We start from the raw sequence: 18692 nt of genomic DNA, 5'->3' as shown, positions 1-18692 counted from the left end.
ATATTCAGAGACAACGTTAAAACATAATCATACTCTCCATTCTCTTCTGCTTTCCTAGCAGCACAGGCACACGTACACACACACACACGCACACACACACCCATACTTACACGCAGATCTTCAAAACTGTCACATACAATCCCCACAATGAAAAGACAATGCATGGATTTTAGATTTTTGTACCAAAATACATAACATTAAAATAGTTGTTTATTTGGGGGGGGGGGGGAAGAGAATTCTTCCGTTGGCTCAATTCCCAAATGTCTGCAATTGCAGAACTGGGCCGAGACGGAACCAGGGCAGGCTGCAACTCCAATCCTGGTCTCTTCTTTGGGAGATGGGGGCTGTTACCCATGTTCTCATCACTGCTTTCCGGTGTCCACATTAACAAGAAGCTGGTCAGGAGCTGCAGTGGAGCAGCAAAAACAGGCCCTCTGCCAACGGGTGTGGGCATGGAAGCTGACATTTGATAACCACCTCTGTGCCCTACCTCACTTCTTAATTTATTTCCATTTTTCATGAGTACTTTGAATTTTCTTGGATCCCCATCCTTCTTCAGGAAGCACAGTGATTTACACTGGAATTCAACTGTTCCTATACTACTACATCTCTTTAATCTTTAACAGGATCTCAATTCACATAATTAGTAATCATATTGCATAACTGGCATGCACGAATATATGTAACAAGATGGCTTTCTAACTGCATGCATACAAAATCAAATAAAATATAAAATTCATACATGAATTAAGACTGTGGCATTTCTGTGAAAGCTTTACTATTAATATTTTGAAAACCACTTGGGAAGACACTTTCAATAAAATACTTAGATTTTCAGGTTTGTTATAAGTTGTTTTGCTTCATAAAATTAAGCAAGTATTCATCCTTTTCATTATCGAGCATGTACTAATATTTTCTATTGAAAGTAAATAAAACATTTTCTATTTTTTTAATTCCTTGGGATTTTATATTAGTATACTTTTTTGACTGCATTTCATGAGTCCTGAAATATATAATGGATGCATGCTCTAATCCTTGCCTTTGAAATCAGTGAATCAGTACTTAGCTATGGTGACAAAGTTATTTCCTGATCTTTCTTGGTTAAACGAGGGCATTTCAGATTCTTGTTCTCACACTCTTCTCGTCATGCTTGTTCACAGTCACACCCTGCTGCAGCTCCTCCCCTCCACCTTCCAAGCCCTTCCCCCAGCCTCAGCAGCCTTGTGTTCTCCGATATCACCCTCTGGAACACCTGCTCCAACACCGTCCTCCATCTCCAAGATGCCTTCTCTGAGCACCCCATTTCCTCCATGTGTTATTTGAACTCTGTATGTCTTTGAAGACATTAATCACTCAAGTTGACTCTTTACTCAGCAGCCTAAGAATGTCACGGTCAGGAGGGGATATCACCATTCTTCTTGCTTATGGTGACAGATCTTGTGTGATCACCTCTCCTTCTGTAGCAAAAACCATGAAACTGACCACTGTCTGTCAACATCAGATGCATATACCCCTCTTTTGTTGAACACCTAACGCACACTCTTCTGACCCAATGCTGCTATTTTTCTTAATCTGTCCAATGACAACACTCACCGAATGACCTGCCATTACCATATACATTCTCCCCAATGCTTTTCTCTCCTTTTCCACCTGAACTAGCTGCCCCCACCAGCACTCATTACCTGAACTCACTGTATCATCTTTAATAATCGTACACCCAAAGCCAACTTTATTCTCCCTACAGCAGCTTTCCAAAATACATTGGGACTTTCCAGGTAATTGTTATCTCTGGTATTTCCTCATACATTACACTGTTTCGCTTTCATTTTATGAAGATAATAATCTGTAATTGCTTCCTTTAATAATATACTTTCTGGTGCTGGGTTGTGGTATAGCCGTTAAAAACTCAGCAAAATAGCAACCATTTCATGTCCTGGCTGCTCCACTTCGGATGCAGCTCCTTCCTCATGTCCCGAGAAAAGCAGCAGCAGATGACCTAAGAGTTTGGGCCCCTGCTATCAATGTGGGAGATCTAGGTGGAGGTTCACGGCTCCTGGCTTTGACCTGGCCGAGTGCTGTCTCTTGTGGTTACCTGGGGGAGTGAACCAGTAGATCTCCTTATCCCTGTCTTTGAATTTCAAAACCAATAAATAAATCTGTTTAAAAATACACTTTCTGATGGGTTTCTTCATTGCCTTTGGATGCTTAAAGAGCACTCCTAAAAGAAGTCACTGAACATGTGAATTCTCTGTGCATTCAGCTGAGCAGCAAAATGCTGCTTGAGAAAGTTTTATAACAGGCCAGATCCGTTTCACCACCAGAGAATCAATCCCAAGCTCCAAAATGTCCTGAAATACCTTCTGTCAATCTTGCTCCATCTCTGAAGAGCTCCCCAATTTACTGCAAGCATTAGAAAACTTCTTGAGTCTCAGTCAACTTCTGATACCCTCCTAGTTTCTCACATCTCTTCTATTCCATAATTACACTTCCTCCCTGACAGAGAAAACAGACTCAGAAGTTTCATTTTTCCCAAAGCCTCTCCTTATATTAATGACACCAACTAGCCAACTTGTATGTGTACCTACACTTTCTGTTGCCTCTGCTGTTACAATGAAGAGGTCTCTTATGCCGCAATAAAGCCTTTCCTGTGCTCCACCTGTCATCCCATCTGGAACTATGGAAATCATTCGCTCAAAATCCTCTTAGTTGGCCTCTATAGTCGATCTGTGCCTATCACCTTTTTGTTTTGTTCTGTTTTTATGTTGTTTTACAGACTTATTTGAAAGGCAGAGTTACAAAATAAAGGAGAGACACCCAGAAGGATTTTCCAGCTCCACTTCATTCCCCAAGTGGCTGCAATGGCTAGGGCTTGACCAGGCAGACGCCTGGGGCCGGGAGCTCCATCCTGGTCTTCCATGTGGCTGTAAGAGCCCAGCAGCCAGGTCCTTCCCCTTTTGCCTTCACGGCCACATTAAACATGGAGATGGATTGGAAATGGAGCAGCCAGAATACAAACCAGTGCCCACATGGGACGCTGGGGTGGCAGCTTAACTTACTCTGTTACAGTGCTATTCACCCCATTATCACCTTTTTAAAGATGCAAGTCTATTTAATAAAAAATGAAAACAGACCTATACATACAATTTTTAAAAGACAACCCCATCCACTGATGTAATCTATTGCCTCCTTTCTCTCCCTCTGCCTTTCCTTTTCCCGCTTCTTCCTTTACAGCTCCATTGCTTAAGTCATTCGCGTGGACTCCATCATATCACCGCCTCTCCAGTACTTCTATGAGTTCAGTTCCCAACAGTCCACTGCAGTGGCTCCTGGTTGAGCCAGTGCTGATGCTGACATTCTGGAGTCCAGTAGATGGTGTTCCTTCTTCTTACCTGACCTCTCAGTAGCACTCTATAACTCCGCCTCAGCTGTTAATTTGTCACTCCCTTGTATAAACTTCCATGGTCCAGTCCTCTCTGAGAGCCCTAACTTTCAAGCTGCCCCTTTTCGGTCTGCATTAGGTTCCATCCTTCTTGTGAGCCATTAGCACTTGCCATCCTTCGACAACTGTGCCTTCTTGTTGCTTCCTCTCTCTCACTGGGGAAATCACCCATGACCACAAGCCCAGTGGATGCTCTTTCAGCTTCAAGATCACTTACGACAGTCTAATCACAGCTCTGGACGTTCAAAAAGCCTCAAACTCACGATGGTATGCACACCGTTTATGTTTTCTTCACATTCTACTTGCTTTCATCCAATGTTTAATTTGTTTATTTGGTTTTGGTTTGCAAATCAACAGATAATATTGGATGCACTTATCAAATTAAACATATTGTTTTGAGACATGTTGCTGAGACATGACTACCTCTAGCTAACTACCCTACATATGACTTCAGAGAGTTATCATTCCTAATAAGACCCGTTCATCAAAGTAGGCAAGCTAGAAGGCCATGGTGGTTTTACTGCATTCCCTGCCTCCCATTTCACATTCAACACATCACTGAATCATTTATTCCTCTCTGCCATTAAACATTCCCTCCCCTGTCCATGAAACTCTCCTTCCTGGAATATATAAACAGCCTCCTAAATATTCAGCCCTTATCCAGTCCTATCCTTCTTCACACTCTGAAAGGCAGGCTCAGGTTTCACATCATCCACCTCTTTCTCTTTATAACTCCATACTGTTCTTAGCATGAAAAGAAACCTCACTGTCAAGCCTGATTCTACTTCTACCATCCCAGCCTCATCTTTCAGTGTGCTTAACAGACTCTCTCGGCTTTCATCTCACTGCTGCTATAGGTTTTCATAAACACCATCACCTTTGCTTACAGTATCCAACATGCTCTTGCACAAGGCTGCACAGTTCCATGCGTATTTCCTTCCAATTTACTCTTCTTCAGATCTCAAAACAAGAAGCAAGCACTCATGTCTCTAAGATGGTTATTTTCTGATAGTAAAACTTTTGGCACACAATACTGCTTACTTAATTAATGGAGTTTCTCCAACCAGATCATGAGGTCAAGAATCATGCCAGGCCAGCAGGTAGTATAAAGCTGATGGTAATAGATAATCAATAAATAGATGTAAAGGATTAGTTAAGTGTCCTAACAGTAATGAGGGTAGTTAAGACGCCCCGATCACCCATCTCAGTGATCTCTAGCCTTGACTCATGACTCCAGCTTCCTGATAAAGGCAGATCCATGCGGACAGCAGCGATGGGTAAAGTCATGAATGCCTTGCCATCCACCTTGAGGACTTGGACTGAGCCTGGCTCCTGGCATTGGCCCAGACCAGTGCTGCCCTTTGTGTACATTTCAGGAGCTCAAAAAACACCCTAAATAAAACTTAATTATGGGAGTTTTATTAGCAGGGTTAGAAAATGACTTGCTTTGATTTGTCTTTCATTTCTCTCCAGTTTTTCAATTCTTTTCCAATTTCATTTACAAATGACTACCTACAAATCAAGGAGAAGCAATGTTTAACAGAAAAAAAGTCCATGAAGGTGTAAAATTGCAACTTCGGATTCTAAATCTCTTACTTATTGCCAAGACACTGAGAAAGAGAGTTTTGTTTCTGCCTGTTTGGAAAACAGAATAACTTGGTTCCAAATCCGCTTTTGTGGGAAAGCACCATCTGTGTCCCCAGTGTCACAATCACAAGCAAAGGAGAACACAGAAGACATTTCTCCGCAGAGCCGCACCCTTCATTTTGTCATGGAAATAAATGCATGGAAATCTAGGGGTTACAAAACAATTTCACTAGGCAAAATTCACAAAAGTGTATATTTTCACGAACTTCTATGACTTGCCAAAGCTTTTAACTGCTTTTCATTAATTCTCTCTAGTTTCTTTAATCCATATCCCCAACTTTAAATTTATCATATGCAAATAGGTTAGCATTTGGTTTCTGGCTTGAGAGCATGGAGGAGCATGTAATTGCAGAGACAAACATTTCATATTCCGTTCCCTGAACACTGTGCACTGGGTCACAGGTTTCATTTATTATAAACAAGACTCATCCTTTTTTCTTGTTGAGGATCTTTTCTAAAATATACCAGCTCGGCGATCCTTCCTACTCTCTGTAGCAGGAACATGCAGCTACGAAAATGCTTATCTCTTACAAATTAAAAAAAAAAAAAAAGCTACCATCTAACTGTTCCCCATTTGCAAGAATGATGAGGCAAAAAGAAAAGGTTACAACTTCAAGCTGGTTGTTTGAGGTGAGGAGGCCAGAGATGTCATTGATAATGTGCTAGAATATGACCCTCCCTCCTGCAGACAAGTTCACTGCCCACACAGGTCTGCGAGAAGCCAGCCACATAGGGATCTGGGGAGAAACCCTGTTACCAACGGTAGACTCCAAGACCACAACAGCTTCTTACAATCCTTTTCTCTTGCACGTTCACTGCAAATCCATTATTTGAACAGTCAAAATACTGTCACTTTGTTTTGTTTTGTCTGATGCCACCTGTGGCAATTTCACTTCAAAAACCCAATAAAATGTTATCAGAGGAGTGAAAGAATAGATGAATGATTTTGCTCATTGTTCTGTATTAAGTTAGTACTTCAGAAGTATTCCATTTACCGGAAGTCTGTGTCAGGAAAAGGGAGTGTAATTCTATTTTGCCAGTTGTTTTGTGAGGACAGTCTACCCAGAAAGGATGAAGTTATTGTTCTCACGTGTGATAGATGAAGAACGTGACTATTGGATGGTCTCAAATAACTTGGTCTGGATCCAGTGGACGTTTATGGCAGGATCAGAGCTTGTAGCTAAATCTAAGCAGTCCTAACAACTTGCTCTGTTTACTGCATTTCATTAGATAAAAGCATATATTTATATTGGAGGGGTTTAAGACGTGTTACTATTCAAATCTCACTGCCAGAAACAATTCCCTACCCAAATCCAGGTTACCATCAGATATAAATCTTAATTCTTGTTTTAAGAATCCTATCAGTAGTCATTAGTCTTACTGGATTAACTGAATTGATAATTTCCTATCTCAGTTTGCCCATTTTTATCATTATCAACAGTACAGCCTAAATCTTTACCAAGCAAAAAGATCAAAAGGAGTAATTAGAATATGCGGAAATAAAATCATCTAGAGGAAACTATGATAAGGCTAATCACACGCCAGGCCTCAAAGAAAATTATATTTTATCTTTTTTAAAATTAATAAAAGCAACACCAGTATACTTTCATACATGATTATCAAGATTTATAATACAAGCTGAAGGAACTTGTAGCAAGTATAAAAACTAAAATTCCAGTACCTATGTCAAGTCTTAATTTAAAAGACAGAGGTCCCAAATCACTTTATCAGCAAGGGCGGGAATAAAACCGAAGGACATCTGGAGCAGATGGGGACGCGTGCATGAAAAAGCAGAATCAATTTAGATCTAAGTAGTGAACACGATCTGCTTTTTGTCCAACGAATACTTTAAAATAATCACTTAAAACATGTATGTGTGTATGTGTGGTGTGTGTGTGTGTGTGTGTGTGTGTATGCCTAACTTAAGGTATAAATAAATGCCCACATATACAAGGGATTTTCAGAACATCGTGAAAATTCATACTAACATTACGCATGGTTTTGAAAATTTTCAAGCTAAAGTTAATTTGCTATTATATGTCTCAAAAGAATATAGATTAAGGTACCAGAATTAAAAAAGATCACTACATAAAACATCAGTTTGAAAAGAAACCCTGTCAAAACATGAATCCTATTAAAACTGGAGCAGGAACATGAAATGCATGGATCAGATCTCAGAGAAACAAAGCTGTACTAGATGAAAGGAACTTCATCAAACTAAGAAGCTTCTGAGCAGCACACAGAACAACAGGAGGATGGGATAATTACAGAATAATAGAAAACATTATCCCAGCACCTATGAAACTGTACCACATAATACAATGTAATCAATGAATAAAAAAAAAAGAAAATATTTGTGAGTGTGCAAATCTGACAAGGGACCCATGAAGAGAAGATACAAAGAATACAAACAACTCAATCACAAATAAATAAATTTTAAAATGGGAAGAACATCTAAGTAGACATTTTTCAAAGAAGGACAAATGAGTGACCAAATTCTAAACAATACAGTCCTCAACATCAGTAATCATCGTGGACATACAACCCCCAAACCACGATGAAAGATCACCCCACTCCCGTTACCATGGTTATTATCAAAACTGAAAATAAAAAGAAAAGGCACGTCTTGATGAAGATGGCTAAAAGGGAACACTGCACACGGTTGTTGCTGATGTGAATCTCAGCTGTGGACAACAAACAGTATGTAGGCTCCTGAAAAACAAAGCACAGAACTACCTTATGATTCAGCAAATCCCAGGTAAACATCATAGTGTTGGAGAGACATCTACACTCCCATATTTGCTGCATCCTTATTCAAAATAGCCAAGAAATGTAACCAAGTGTGCAATCAGCTGATGAATTTATTACACACAAGACGGAATGGAGTTCACCGGCACACATACAGTACACACACACACACACAAATGGTAACAATCCTGTAATTTTCAACAACATGCAAAGATGAGTACTGCATGCTCTCTCTCATTTCTGGACTCTAAAAAGATTGATCTCATGGAAGCTAAGAGTAGACTGGTGGTTTCCAGAGGGTGGGGGAGAGAGGACAGAATGGAGAAATGTTAACAGGTGCTAAGCTCCAATCAGACAGGAGGAAGTAGTTTTGGTGTCCCACAGCACAGTAGTGTATTACAGATGACAATGCATACATGAGTGTGTATATGCATATTTATAGAGTATATATCTGTATGTTTATGTGTAGACCTGTATTTATATATGTATATGCACATATATATTTATCTGTATTTTTTAGCCAGAAAAAGGGTCTTGAATGTTTTCATTAAAAAAATAAAAACTGAGCAGATAAATATGTTGGCTCTGACATTACACAACATATGCATGTTCTGAAATATCGCGTATATCCACAAATAGAACAGTTACAAAAGCATATTGTGTATAGCCTGGAGGAATGTCACAATGTCAGGAGTTTGTAGTTCGCATCACACTGGGCCCTCCGCCATTCTACTGTTTCCAGGAGAACATGTGGACTGTCTAGCAGTGGTTTACCTGCCTTTTCTTTCAGCTGGCTTCCTTTAAATATATTAAGAATATATCATTATGTAAGTACAAAATTATCTACAAATTTTATACATTTTATAAAGTTACATTAGATCTATACTTTTTACTTTATTAATGCAATCTTGAAATATCTACAAGTCAAGGTGAACCGAGGGACGTAAACCTTTACCTGGAACTATCAAAGTACATACGAGCATGGCCTCAGCCGGAATCTCAGCCCTTCCCTTGGTGGGCTGACAAGCATACCTGTGGGCGTCTTCCAGTGACTAGCGGACCTTCTCAATGGACTTCTGATTCCTGCACTGAAAACCTCCGTAAACAAAACGGCGGTTGGGAATGCCTTTGAATTGAATTTTGCCTTGTTTGAACCAAATCCAGAGTCCAAGGTTGTGATAATCACCAAATGCAAATTGCAATAGAAGCAAAGAGAAGCAGAACACCAGAGCGCCACATCAAAGATTTTAGGGAAAGAAAACATAATTCATGATGATATGGAAAATCACAGAAAACAGTTCAGAGAATTTGTCAGGTTGCTTTGAGCATCCCCCAGGACTTGCTGACAGGTGTATATGGTGATTCTCTGGTGTGGCACAGCTTAAACCTCAGGGAAGATTCAGGAGTAACATGGAAATCTGGAGAGGGAAGGTCCGAGCTCACACACAACTGACAAGCTGACAGGCTGTGCGACAAGCAGCTCCACGCCTACGAAGTGTCTTGGTACTTGGTTCCATTTAGGTTTTTGGAAACAAAGCTTTCACGCAAAATTCAAAGCGGTTTGGAAGCAGTAATGTTTGGGGGCAGAAGGGAAACTAGGAGGCCAGTATGATGAACTGAAGTCTGGATACATTAAAAAGATACAGAATGCAACAGGGCTATGCAACGGGTGCTATGACAGGCTGACATATGGCTTCTAATTGGGAAAGGTGGAGAAATTATAACACCTTGCACAGATGACAAAAGGAACAGGCACAGACTCGTAGGTATTAAAAATGTTATTACATGATTCCAACAACTGCCTTTTTCTCTCTGAGCAGTGTGATCCTGAATAAATTCCATCATCTTCAAGCTCCTCTTGCTTATATAATGGAGGTGAAAACATCTGTTTGCCATAATACATGTAATCGGCATGAATATGAAATGAGTCAATGTGGCAGTGACATACATGGAAACCTAAGTTGCTTCTGGTGATTATCTTTCATCTGGCCAAACTAGAAAGGGCTATGTGGACACTCTCCATAATTTAGAAAAAGACACTTTGTTTCCATCAGTGGTTTCAGTGTAAATGTGGATCTATTTATTATCTTCACCTCATGCTGGGGGATCTTGTCTACTTTTGCACATTAACAATAGTTTACCACTATATAGAATATGCTGTTTCAGTTGGAAGGAAGACTGAAAACCGGGCAAGTAATTCAGAGATTTCAACGGAAACGGGAACAGCTACTGTGGGATACATGCTCCAGTGTGCTGGGCACCTTCTTCTAGAACATGAAATGTTGCCTGCGCAACTTGAAGAAGGGAAAACGCAGTGAGCTGCGGTTCCTTCACGAGGTGCCTGCCCAGGAACTCATGCCCTTACTAGGCAAAGAACTGCAAATCCTATCCTCTCACTTCTCAGCCACTCTGACAGGCAACAAGCATAGAGCACAACCCATTTTATGTGTTGTTTTGTGACATTTAAAAAAAAACGCAATTGCAACATGTTTTGCGCCCCACTATTTTTGTTTTTTTTTCAGAAACATACAACACTCTCTTCATTAAGGACAGAGCAAAGCAAAAGATCATACTTGGGAATCAGCATCTGTGGAGTGTGACAAAGAACTAAAAACATTACAAAAACCACTTCATTTCAGCTACACTGAAATGGTCATCTCAGGAGAAGAGAAGAAACTGGGTGTCTTACAAAGAACTGTCCAATAATCTTACAAACAGTGAAATTATAGAATACTCTCCATTTTTTCCAAATAGTTCCAGGAATATCTGTAACCCAAATTGATATGCCTACTCAATTTCTGTACAGTGTTATGGGAAAATAAAATGGATTTTCTCATGTCCTACTTTAAGTCAATCCCTTTAGCTATACTTTGTACTCTAAACTCAGATCAATGAGGTGTTTTGGATAGGTTGACCTATTTTGCTAGTCTAAATGCACAGGAATATTGATATTAGTCCTTTTTCTGGCATGATTACCACTTACGAAAAACATAGGACAATATGTAAGATCTAATCTGAGGTTCTCATTGAACTGCCTTCCCAGGCTGCAAGCAGGGAACTGGATGGGAAGTGGGGCCCTGGGATTAGAACCAGTGGCCATATGGTATCCTGGTGTGTGCAAGGTGAGGACTTCAGTCACTAGTCTACTGCGCTGGGCTCTAATCTGAGATTTTGAAAAATCCCAAAGTCAGAATTATTTCTCAAAAGACAAGAGAATGATTAGTGGAATTCATAATATGTATTCTGGTTATAGAACTGAAATTCGAGGATTTCCTATGTACTTCAAAAAAGTTTACATAGCTTATGTAATTTTTTAAAATATCTACAAAAGTTTTCCATGTCTTTACTATTACCCAGCTTAATGACAATAAAGAACATTTTGTTGAAACTCTTCATCTTTCTTCCCCGTCTATAGATGGGAAAAAATTTGCTATTCTGAGAGCGGATGTTGATAGTCGCAGAAGGCAAAATCTGTGTGGGGACCAAAGGCATTTGGAAAACCTCTGTACTTTTGTCTCAATATTGTATCGAATCTGAAAACTTTCCTAAAATTAAATCTAGGATACTGCAGAGAACACAGATAATGACATGGCAGTAGGCTTTGCTAATACAGGGATGCACAGAACAGCACTAATTTTTAAAATTTTTGCACACAGTGAGAGGCAATGAGCAGCACTAGTTTGTCTAATTTCAATTGGTGAAATTTCTTGACCCATGAAAATAAGACAATTTTTGTTTGCAGTCTTTTTGTAATTTGGTGGGGATGACAATTTGTAGAAGTTGACACATTGCTAACTGTAATGTAAAAGCTATTTCATTTGTTATCTTTAGAGAATTACTGGATTGTTAAATTGCATTTTGCTCCTTAGGCTGCATCACACACACAGAAGCCAGGTGTCTAAGTTGCTGTATCTGTATGTGAGCTTCTGGTTTCTTACCGTGGAGTCACCAAGGCTATTCTCATAGATTCTTTCACCTAATAATTACAGTTGACAATCACTATGGTAATACAAAAATAATTTAACGGGCCATCAACTAAGAGGTAGCTTTTGGCTTTTCACCCATGGAATTTGTTTCATATGTTGAACAGACATTTTACTGGATGTTGTTGTGCTAAACACTAAAAACAAATTAAGCCTAGAAAAGAGAATCATTAGACACCCTTATCTCCTCTTCCAGAAATACAGCGGATGTCATGAATACCCGTGAGAACAACAAGCCAGCCCCAGTTCCAGATCTGACTCCTGCACATCTATCAGATCCTGAACAGGTACCTCGACCAAAATGTTTAACCCAGTTTTCTTTCCTATCTATGAAACAGGAAATATATTAGCTCTAATAGAGGCTTGTTTTGAGAATTGTAAGTTGGCTTGACCTAACACCAGCTGTTACGTGTATTTCAGGAATTATCAGTGGATATAAGATCTGTTTCATTTTTTCTGCCATTCAAATAAAAAAAATGCTATAAATCAGTGTATTCTAAATTCTACAAAAGTTGTAGAACTAAAGACCTATCAAAATTCAATATTTCTAAGACATTCACAGTTTAACTTACATCTGAATCAAACACACAAATGTGACATATTTGGATAAGGAACATCCCCCAGTTTGCCCTTGTGACTTCCTGCCATACAGAAATAGATCACTTTGTGTAAGAAAAATTTTCAGATGTATTATTACTGTAGTGAATAATCATGTTTTGACATTGTTCCGTAACTGTACAATGAAAGTTAACACACTCTGCTCAGTGGTGCAGCAAAGGTAATTTTGTCTCACAGTGTGATGACCGAAGCAACAGTCCCCGGTTGGATTCTTCAACTTAATCTGTTCCCATAACAACTGTGTGGATACATTATTAATGGTCTTGAGTGGCATCTTACATTTCCCTTCATCCCCTTCATTTGTTTTAGGTGATTGTTCAAATAAAAACTTAGGCTCCACTCAGCATTTCCTTGGACAGTTGATTGCAAAGGATTTATCGTAGCAATGGGAAAACAATTAATGATTCAGAATAAAATTAGAATAAGAATTAAAAGAAGGAAAAATTAGATAGCAGGAACTCCCTTAGAAAGCTACACATCCTGACCTGTTTGCCTTGCACAATGCATGAAGGATACTGCACAATTAAAAAAACACACAACAAACAAACTCCCTGGCCCATATGTTCAGATGCAAATAAATACGGTTGAGTCAAATGAAAGCAAGTCAACAGGCCTAATGAGAAATGGAACACATTCTGCCTCCTCTTTCTGTTTGCGTTTTATTTAACATCCAACAGAGGCTCTGGATGTGGGGCAACTCTGACTCCCTTGGGTTAGCAAGATGTATGTTTTCCTTTAGGCTTGGAGCAAACTAAAAGTGGATGGGAAGAGTTGGGAAGCTATTATTGTCCCTCTGCCCTTATCGAAACCAGCTTTCAGCAGACAATAAATGGCAGAACCATGGGATCCTGAAACATAACGTCCAAACCATAAGGTGAATTAAACACTGTCCTTCCTAAGAAGATCCTCTAGTGTAGTTTAGTTAAAAGTAATGATGAACATATTAACACGAGGTTGTTGAAAGAAGTCCATCAGTCCCTGGGGTGGGAGCTCTCGCCCAGGTTGCATGGCCCGTGGCCTTGGGCCCACCTGCATGGTGAGTGCTGAATCCATGAGTCCCAGCGGTGGGGGGTCTGGAGGGGCCTTGGTCTACTGGCCCAAGTCCCTGGGCCCGCCTGCATGGTGGGTGCTGAATCCGTGAGTCCCAGGGGCTAGGGGTCTGGAGGGGCCTTGGTCTACTGGCCCAAGTCCCTGGGCCCGCCTGCATGATGGGTGCTGAATCCGTGAGTCCCAGGGGTTGGGGGTCTGGAGGGGTCTTGGTCTCCTGGCCCAAGTCCCTGGGCCCACCTGCATGATGGGTGCCAGATCTGTGAGTCCCAGGGGTTGGGGGTTGGGGGGTCTTTGATGGGAATACAAATCAGTAGAGTCACTTTGGAAAACAGTTTGCAATTTGCACAACATATAAAAAATAGATGCAGACAGTCCAGTGCTGGGTGTACATAACCAAAGGTAATGGAATCAGCACACAGAAAAATATCTACATTCCCATTTACTGCAGAAATATTTACACAAAAGCCAAGATAAAGAGTTTCCTTATGGAGATTTTATTTCTAATCTCATTTCAATACCTAGTTGGAAAATCAAATCTGTTTTATGTGCCCCTCAAGAGGATTATGAACTGCAAAGATATAATGGCCATAAACTGCTTTGAAAACTGTCATTTCATAAATAAGCATGTTATTAAAAATTTTTTTTTCAGTTTCATGTGCATATATTACAAACTTCTGCTTGAAAGTTCTCTTATCTACTCTGTCCTCTGAAGTCTTCTAAAGCAGTCAAAGCAGCTCATTTCCAACCATTCACTAGAAGAGGAATTCTCTAGGGCTCGAGGGTGCGCTGATGAACTGATGACCACACACTGGGAAATGGTGGGTCACCTCCCACCCGCTGATGCTTTGCTTTTGACCTAACTGGAGTCCACTCGCAGCCTCAGGAACTCACCGTGACTTGGACAGTGATTCTCTCTGTAGTTCTTGCTGACAGCTACAGTGATATTTTACAGTCTCCCTATTTTGATGCCTGTAGATTTTTCACCTCTATTCCTCATTAAATCTCCCACCTTCTCAGTTCTCCTTCTTACGAGATCCTTTGCTCTCATTTCAGATTTGATATTGAGGCTCTGATTTGATTCTACAAAGTGATTAAGGGTATAGTCAGCATAAAATGGTTTTGACTTTTCAGCTTTCCAATATCCAGTTAAATATATTTTCATGCATTACCATGACTGATGTGGTTCCTGTTTTCCTGACTGAACCTCAGCTTATACACTTTCCAAATACAGAGACTGGTAGCCATAGAGGAAATCCAAAATAGATGGCATTGGAGTCATGGGGTAGCCCGGAAAGCAATTTCAAAATGCAAAAGCATCCATCCATTTGCAAACTGCTATGTGTAGTAACCACATTAGCTATGTGACACTGGGAAAGTCAATTTCTCCGGACATCTCTGAAACGAAGCTAACATTAGGTGACCCAATATAGACAGAGAGCCAGAGCGTAAGATTGCTCAAGATTTTCTCTGATTTGCTTGTATGATGACTCTATGAAACAGGAATTAAGCACTAAAACCACTTTAATGAAAGCCCCGAGAACATACTTTTTTTGTTTACAACTTTGCAGCTATTGCATGATACCAATCAAAATCCACCTGATGTGCTAATGAGTTTATGAAAAATGCATATTATCAAAAACTATGCATGCAGGTCAAATCTTTGCTCCCAAAGAGATGCATTTCAAAGCCACTTTTTCTTTAAATTCCCACATGTTTTTTACACATGTTTTGGTGGCAGTTATTACCCAGTAGTTTCACTGAAAATGAAAGCTTGTAAAGTTCCAGTAAGGTGAGGTGGTATGGGTGACACCTCAGAAAATCTATTCCCTTGGACCTCGAATGCCTCTTGGCACTGCACACCTCCCCATATCTTCAGCTCCCCACGTTCCAAGACGATAGAATTTGAGGTAGAGTCTTCTTTTTTTATCATGTTCAGGCACCAGGAAGCCCAGTAGTGCTTCACATGATTTCCTTGGTATCTCTTCACTAGTGTTTAGTTAAAAAGCGATGCTTCTATAGAAACTCAACAAAGTGAGTGTTTGTACCATCTGCACCCTCTTGACATTCACACACTAAAATTACAATGCTTTCAGTTGATGATTGGTCTTGAGGGTGTAAGCTCTCAAGACCAAATACCAGGGCCCCAAGAGAAGAGGCATGAGAGAAACGGGTGCTGCCTCCACCAATGAGGAGACTGCAAGTCCCCACCTCTGACTCAGCTAACCCAGCTTTGACCAGGCTACAAATCGGCCAGCGCCGTTATCTTCTCAACCTTCAGAAATAATGCAGATAGATTCCTATTGGTTGTCAGCCACCTCTGCGGTACTTTGGCACAGTAGCGCAAAAGAAGACAGTAAGAGAAAGCAAGTCAACAAATTAACAAATAATAATAATGATAAACACCTCATACTGTTCGTTGTGTGTACTTAATGATATATTAACCAGTAAAAAAGCTAATGAAATTTTGTGCTCTTATAAAATGGTAAAACGATAATTAAAATGCATCTGATGTCAGCTTATAGTTTGAAGATGGAATGGAATTTTCCTTAAGTCAAAACAAAGAACACTGCAGCCAATCTCGAGTAAAGAACATTCAAGACTCCTTTGGCTAGTGAGATCTCATCCTAGACATAAGCATATATTAACAAGATAAAGCTAGAATTCAGTCTTATGGCAGAAAATGAAACATGAGATGCACATGTTTTGTTTCATCTTTGGAAAAATTTTGTCATCATTTAACTCAGAATTCGTTACAAAAGCATTAAGTTTAAAAACCATAAGGCACTTCAAAAAATATAGGAAACCATAGAAGGCATGATTCTTTTTAAATTAACTCTGAATAACTCCTTACTTCATGTTTCCAATGCTATTTCCATTACACAGTGTAGAATCTAAGAGCATAAGCTTTAAAGTCAATAACTTTAAGGGAATTAAATATCATAAATAGAAGATTCTGAAGCAACATAGAGAAAAATATGTCCAATTTGAAATACATTCCATTATTTGGTATGAATATAATTTTTAACATATGTTAATCAGACTGAATCTCTATGAACAGTATAACACAAGTGCACAAAAAAAATCAACTTTTACACACAGCGACACTGACTGCCCACGGTAAGGTGAAATCACCATCCACTCACCAGCGTTGAGACATCGGCCAGATCCCCGGAGAGCTCGGGAGTGCGCGTGCTGGTTGGGATTCTGGGAGGGTTACGGGCTATCGCTTCACACCAGCCCAGCATTTTCTCCTTCCTCTTATCCCTTTTTCAATTTCTGAAATTCTGAAAATAATTTACATTCCCTGAAACATGTCTCTTATTTGCATTGTGCTTTGGAAAATACACATAATTGAAATTCAATCAACAGTTCAATATTTTATTTTAACCTGGCCAATGGAGAGAAAAAGAACATGCCCACTCTGATAACACCCTAGAGTCCTAGAAAAATGGAACAGTGCGCAGCTATTCAAAGAGGCTCCCATCCTTCATGTCCTTCTCTGGGACACGTCTAGACAATGGGAATTCTTTGTGCCCAGTTTCAAGGGTTATTTTCAGGGCACTTATAACAATTGGGTTTTATCCTGGGAGCTCAGAACAGATTCTGTTCTGAATATTGTCTCCATATAGGCAGTCATGTGTCACTGATGAGCATATGCTGAGAAATACATTGTTGCAAGTTCCACTATTGTAAGAGCATCACAGACTGTGACCACAGACACTTAGGTGGCCTAAGTCAATCACTCTACCTGGCCTCCTCTGATGCTTTCGAGAAATGTAGATATACGAGGTTGCTGTTGGTTCAGTACGAATACTATTTCATAGAAAAAAAAATGCCCAGGAAGTTGGAATACACTCTACCATACCAATGTAAAATGCAGCAAATATATAAACCAATAGTCTAGTGTTATCAAGTATTATGTACAGTGCTTAACTGTATTTGATATGTATTTAAACTGCCAGCAGCAGTTTATCCAAGCATCAGCACAGACACATGACTAACGCATCACATGGTGACTTCATGACAACTATGATGTCATCAGGTACCAAAAGGCTCCGTTATACTCTTATAGGACCACCACTGGAGGCACTATTTCTTATGGATCAAAATCTTTTTGGGTGACACACGACTGTATTCCAGCGACATCTAAAACCTGACCGGGATTTTTAAGCTAAACCTCACACAGAAGCAGAATAAATGCAAAAACTGCCAGTGTCAGAGTGGACTCATTCTGGTCATGCCAGAATTCTCTCTCTTATAAAGTTCTGCCAATCAAAACAGGCAGAATTTTGTTGCAAGGATAGCAAATTTATTATGGTATTTAGTACAATCCATCCAAAAGTAACTTTAAAATTTTTCAACTATGGTCTTAAGTAGAAATATTTCAAGAGTCTACCTAATTTTCAAGAACTTCACACTTGGGGGCATTTTTTGTTTCTGAAAAAGCCATATCAACAGTGACTTTCAACAAAATGGAGAAACACCATTTCCCTTGTAAAGTTTTACAGCTTACTTTTCCACTCCACCACCCTCTGTAATTAGAAATAGTTTATTGCAGGTCTTTAGTTAAATGCATTACACTGTCAATTAAATATCAAAAATAATGTGAAGTAATTATTTCTCACAGCATCCAAAGCAATTAGCAATCTGGTGGCTTATAACATTTCGGGAATTCAAAATAGCACATTTCAGAGCACTAAGAAAAGTAACATAAAGAAAGGTTGTACTCGGCATTGATGAGTTATTACTCTAAATGACAAAATAGTCGAGTTAAATGGATCTGAACAATATAAACATGGAAGTGATTAAAAAACTTTCATAAAAATTAAGTCTACACTACTTAATGGAATGGGTTTCTTAATAAGACTGGCAATCGAACATGAATGACTAATTCATTTAAGGTTCAGAGAAATGGTGGGGGTTGTTGAATGTAACTGTTGGAAGGAACAACAAATTACAAGTGCCTGGCCTTTCAAACACATTGCTTGACAGTTTATGAGAAACTCTTATCTGTTTAATACAAGATCAGCATATCCAAATAATTTGTGCTCCACAGAAAACAAATATTTTCCACATGTCCAGTACATGCTATCTTGGCTATTCATCAGTTTTTAATTGCATTTCTTGAAGTATACTAAGAGTAAATGAAAAATGAGTGTCTTTACTCAAAGGCAAGCAGGGAAATGTACTTCATGACCAACAGCTTA

At 39.5% G+C, this 18692-nt stretch overlaps 1 protein-coding gene across 5 annotated transcripts in view; it reads right to left on the bottom strand.

Moving 5' to 3' along the window:
• MARCHF1 (membrane associated ring-CH-type finger 1) overlaps positions 1–18692 on the bottom strand; it is a 251530-nt gene that overhangs the window by 138016 nt on the left and 94822 nt on the right. For 2 of the 5 annotated variants that reach the window (XM_058657462.1, XM_058657465.1), the window contains exon 2: positions 16629–16769. The exons of the other annotated variants lie outside the window; for them this stretch is intronic. In XM_058657462.1, the coding sequence (XP_058513445.1) occupies positions 16629–16730 (102 nt within the window). In that variant the 5' untranslated portion in view covers positions 16731–16769. The remainder of the gene's footprint in view (positions 1–16628; positions 16770–18692) is intronic. 5 annotated transcript variants of the gene reach the window in all.

This window comes from Ochotona princeps, chromosome 32, assembly GCF_030435755.1.
Source record: "Ochotona princeps isolate mOchPri1 chromosome 32, mOchPri1.hap1, whole genome shotgun sequence".
NCBI lineage: Eukaryota > Metazoa > Chordata > Mammalia > Lagomorpha > Ochotonidae > Ochotona > Ochotona princeps.
This window is presented reverse-complemented; position numbering and strand designations above follow the sequence as displayed.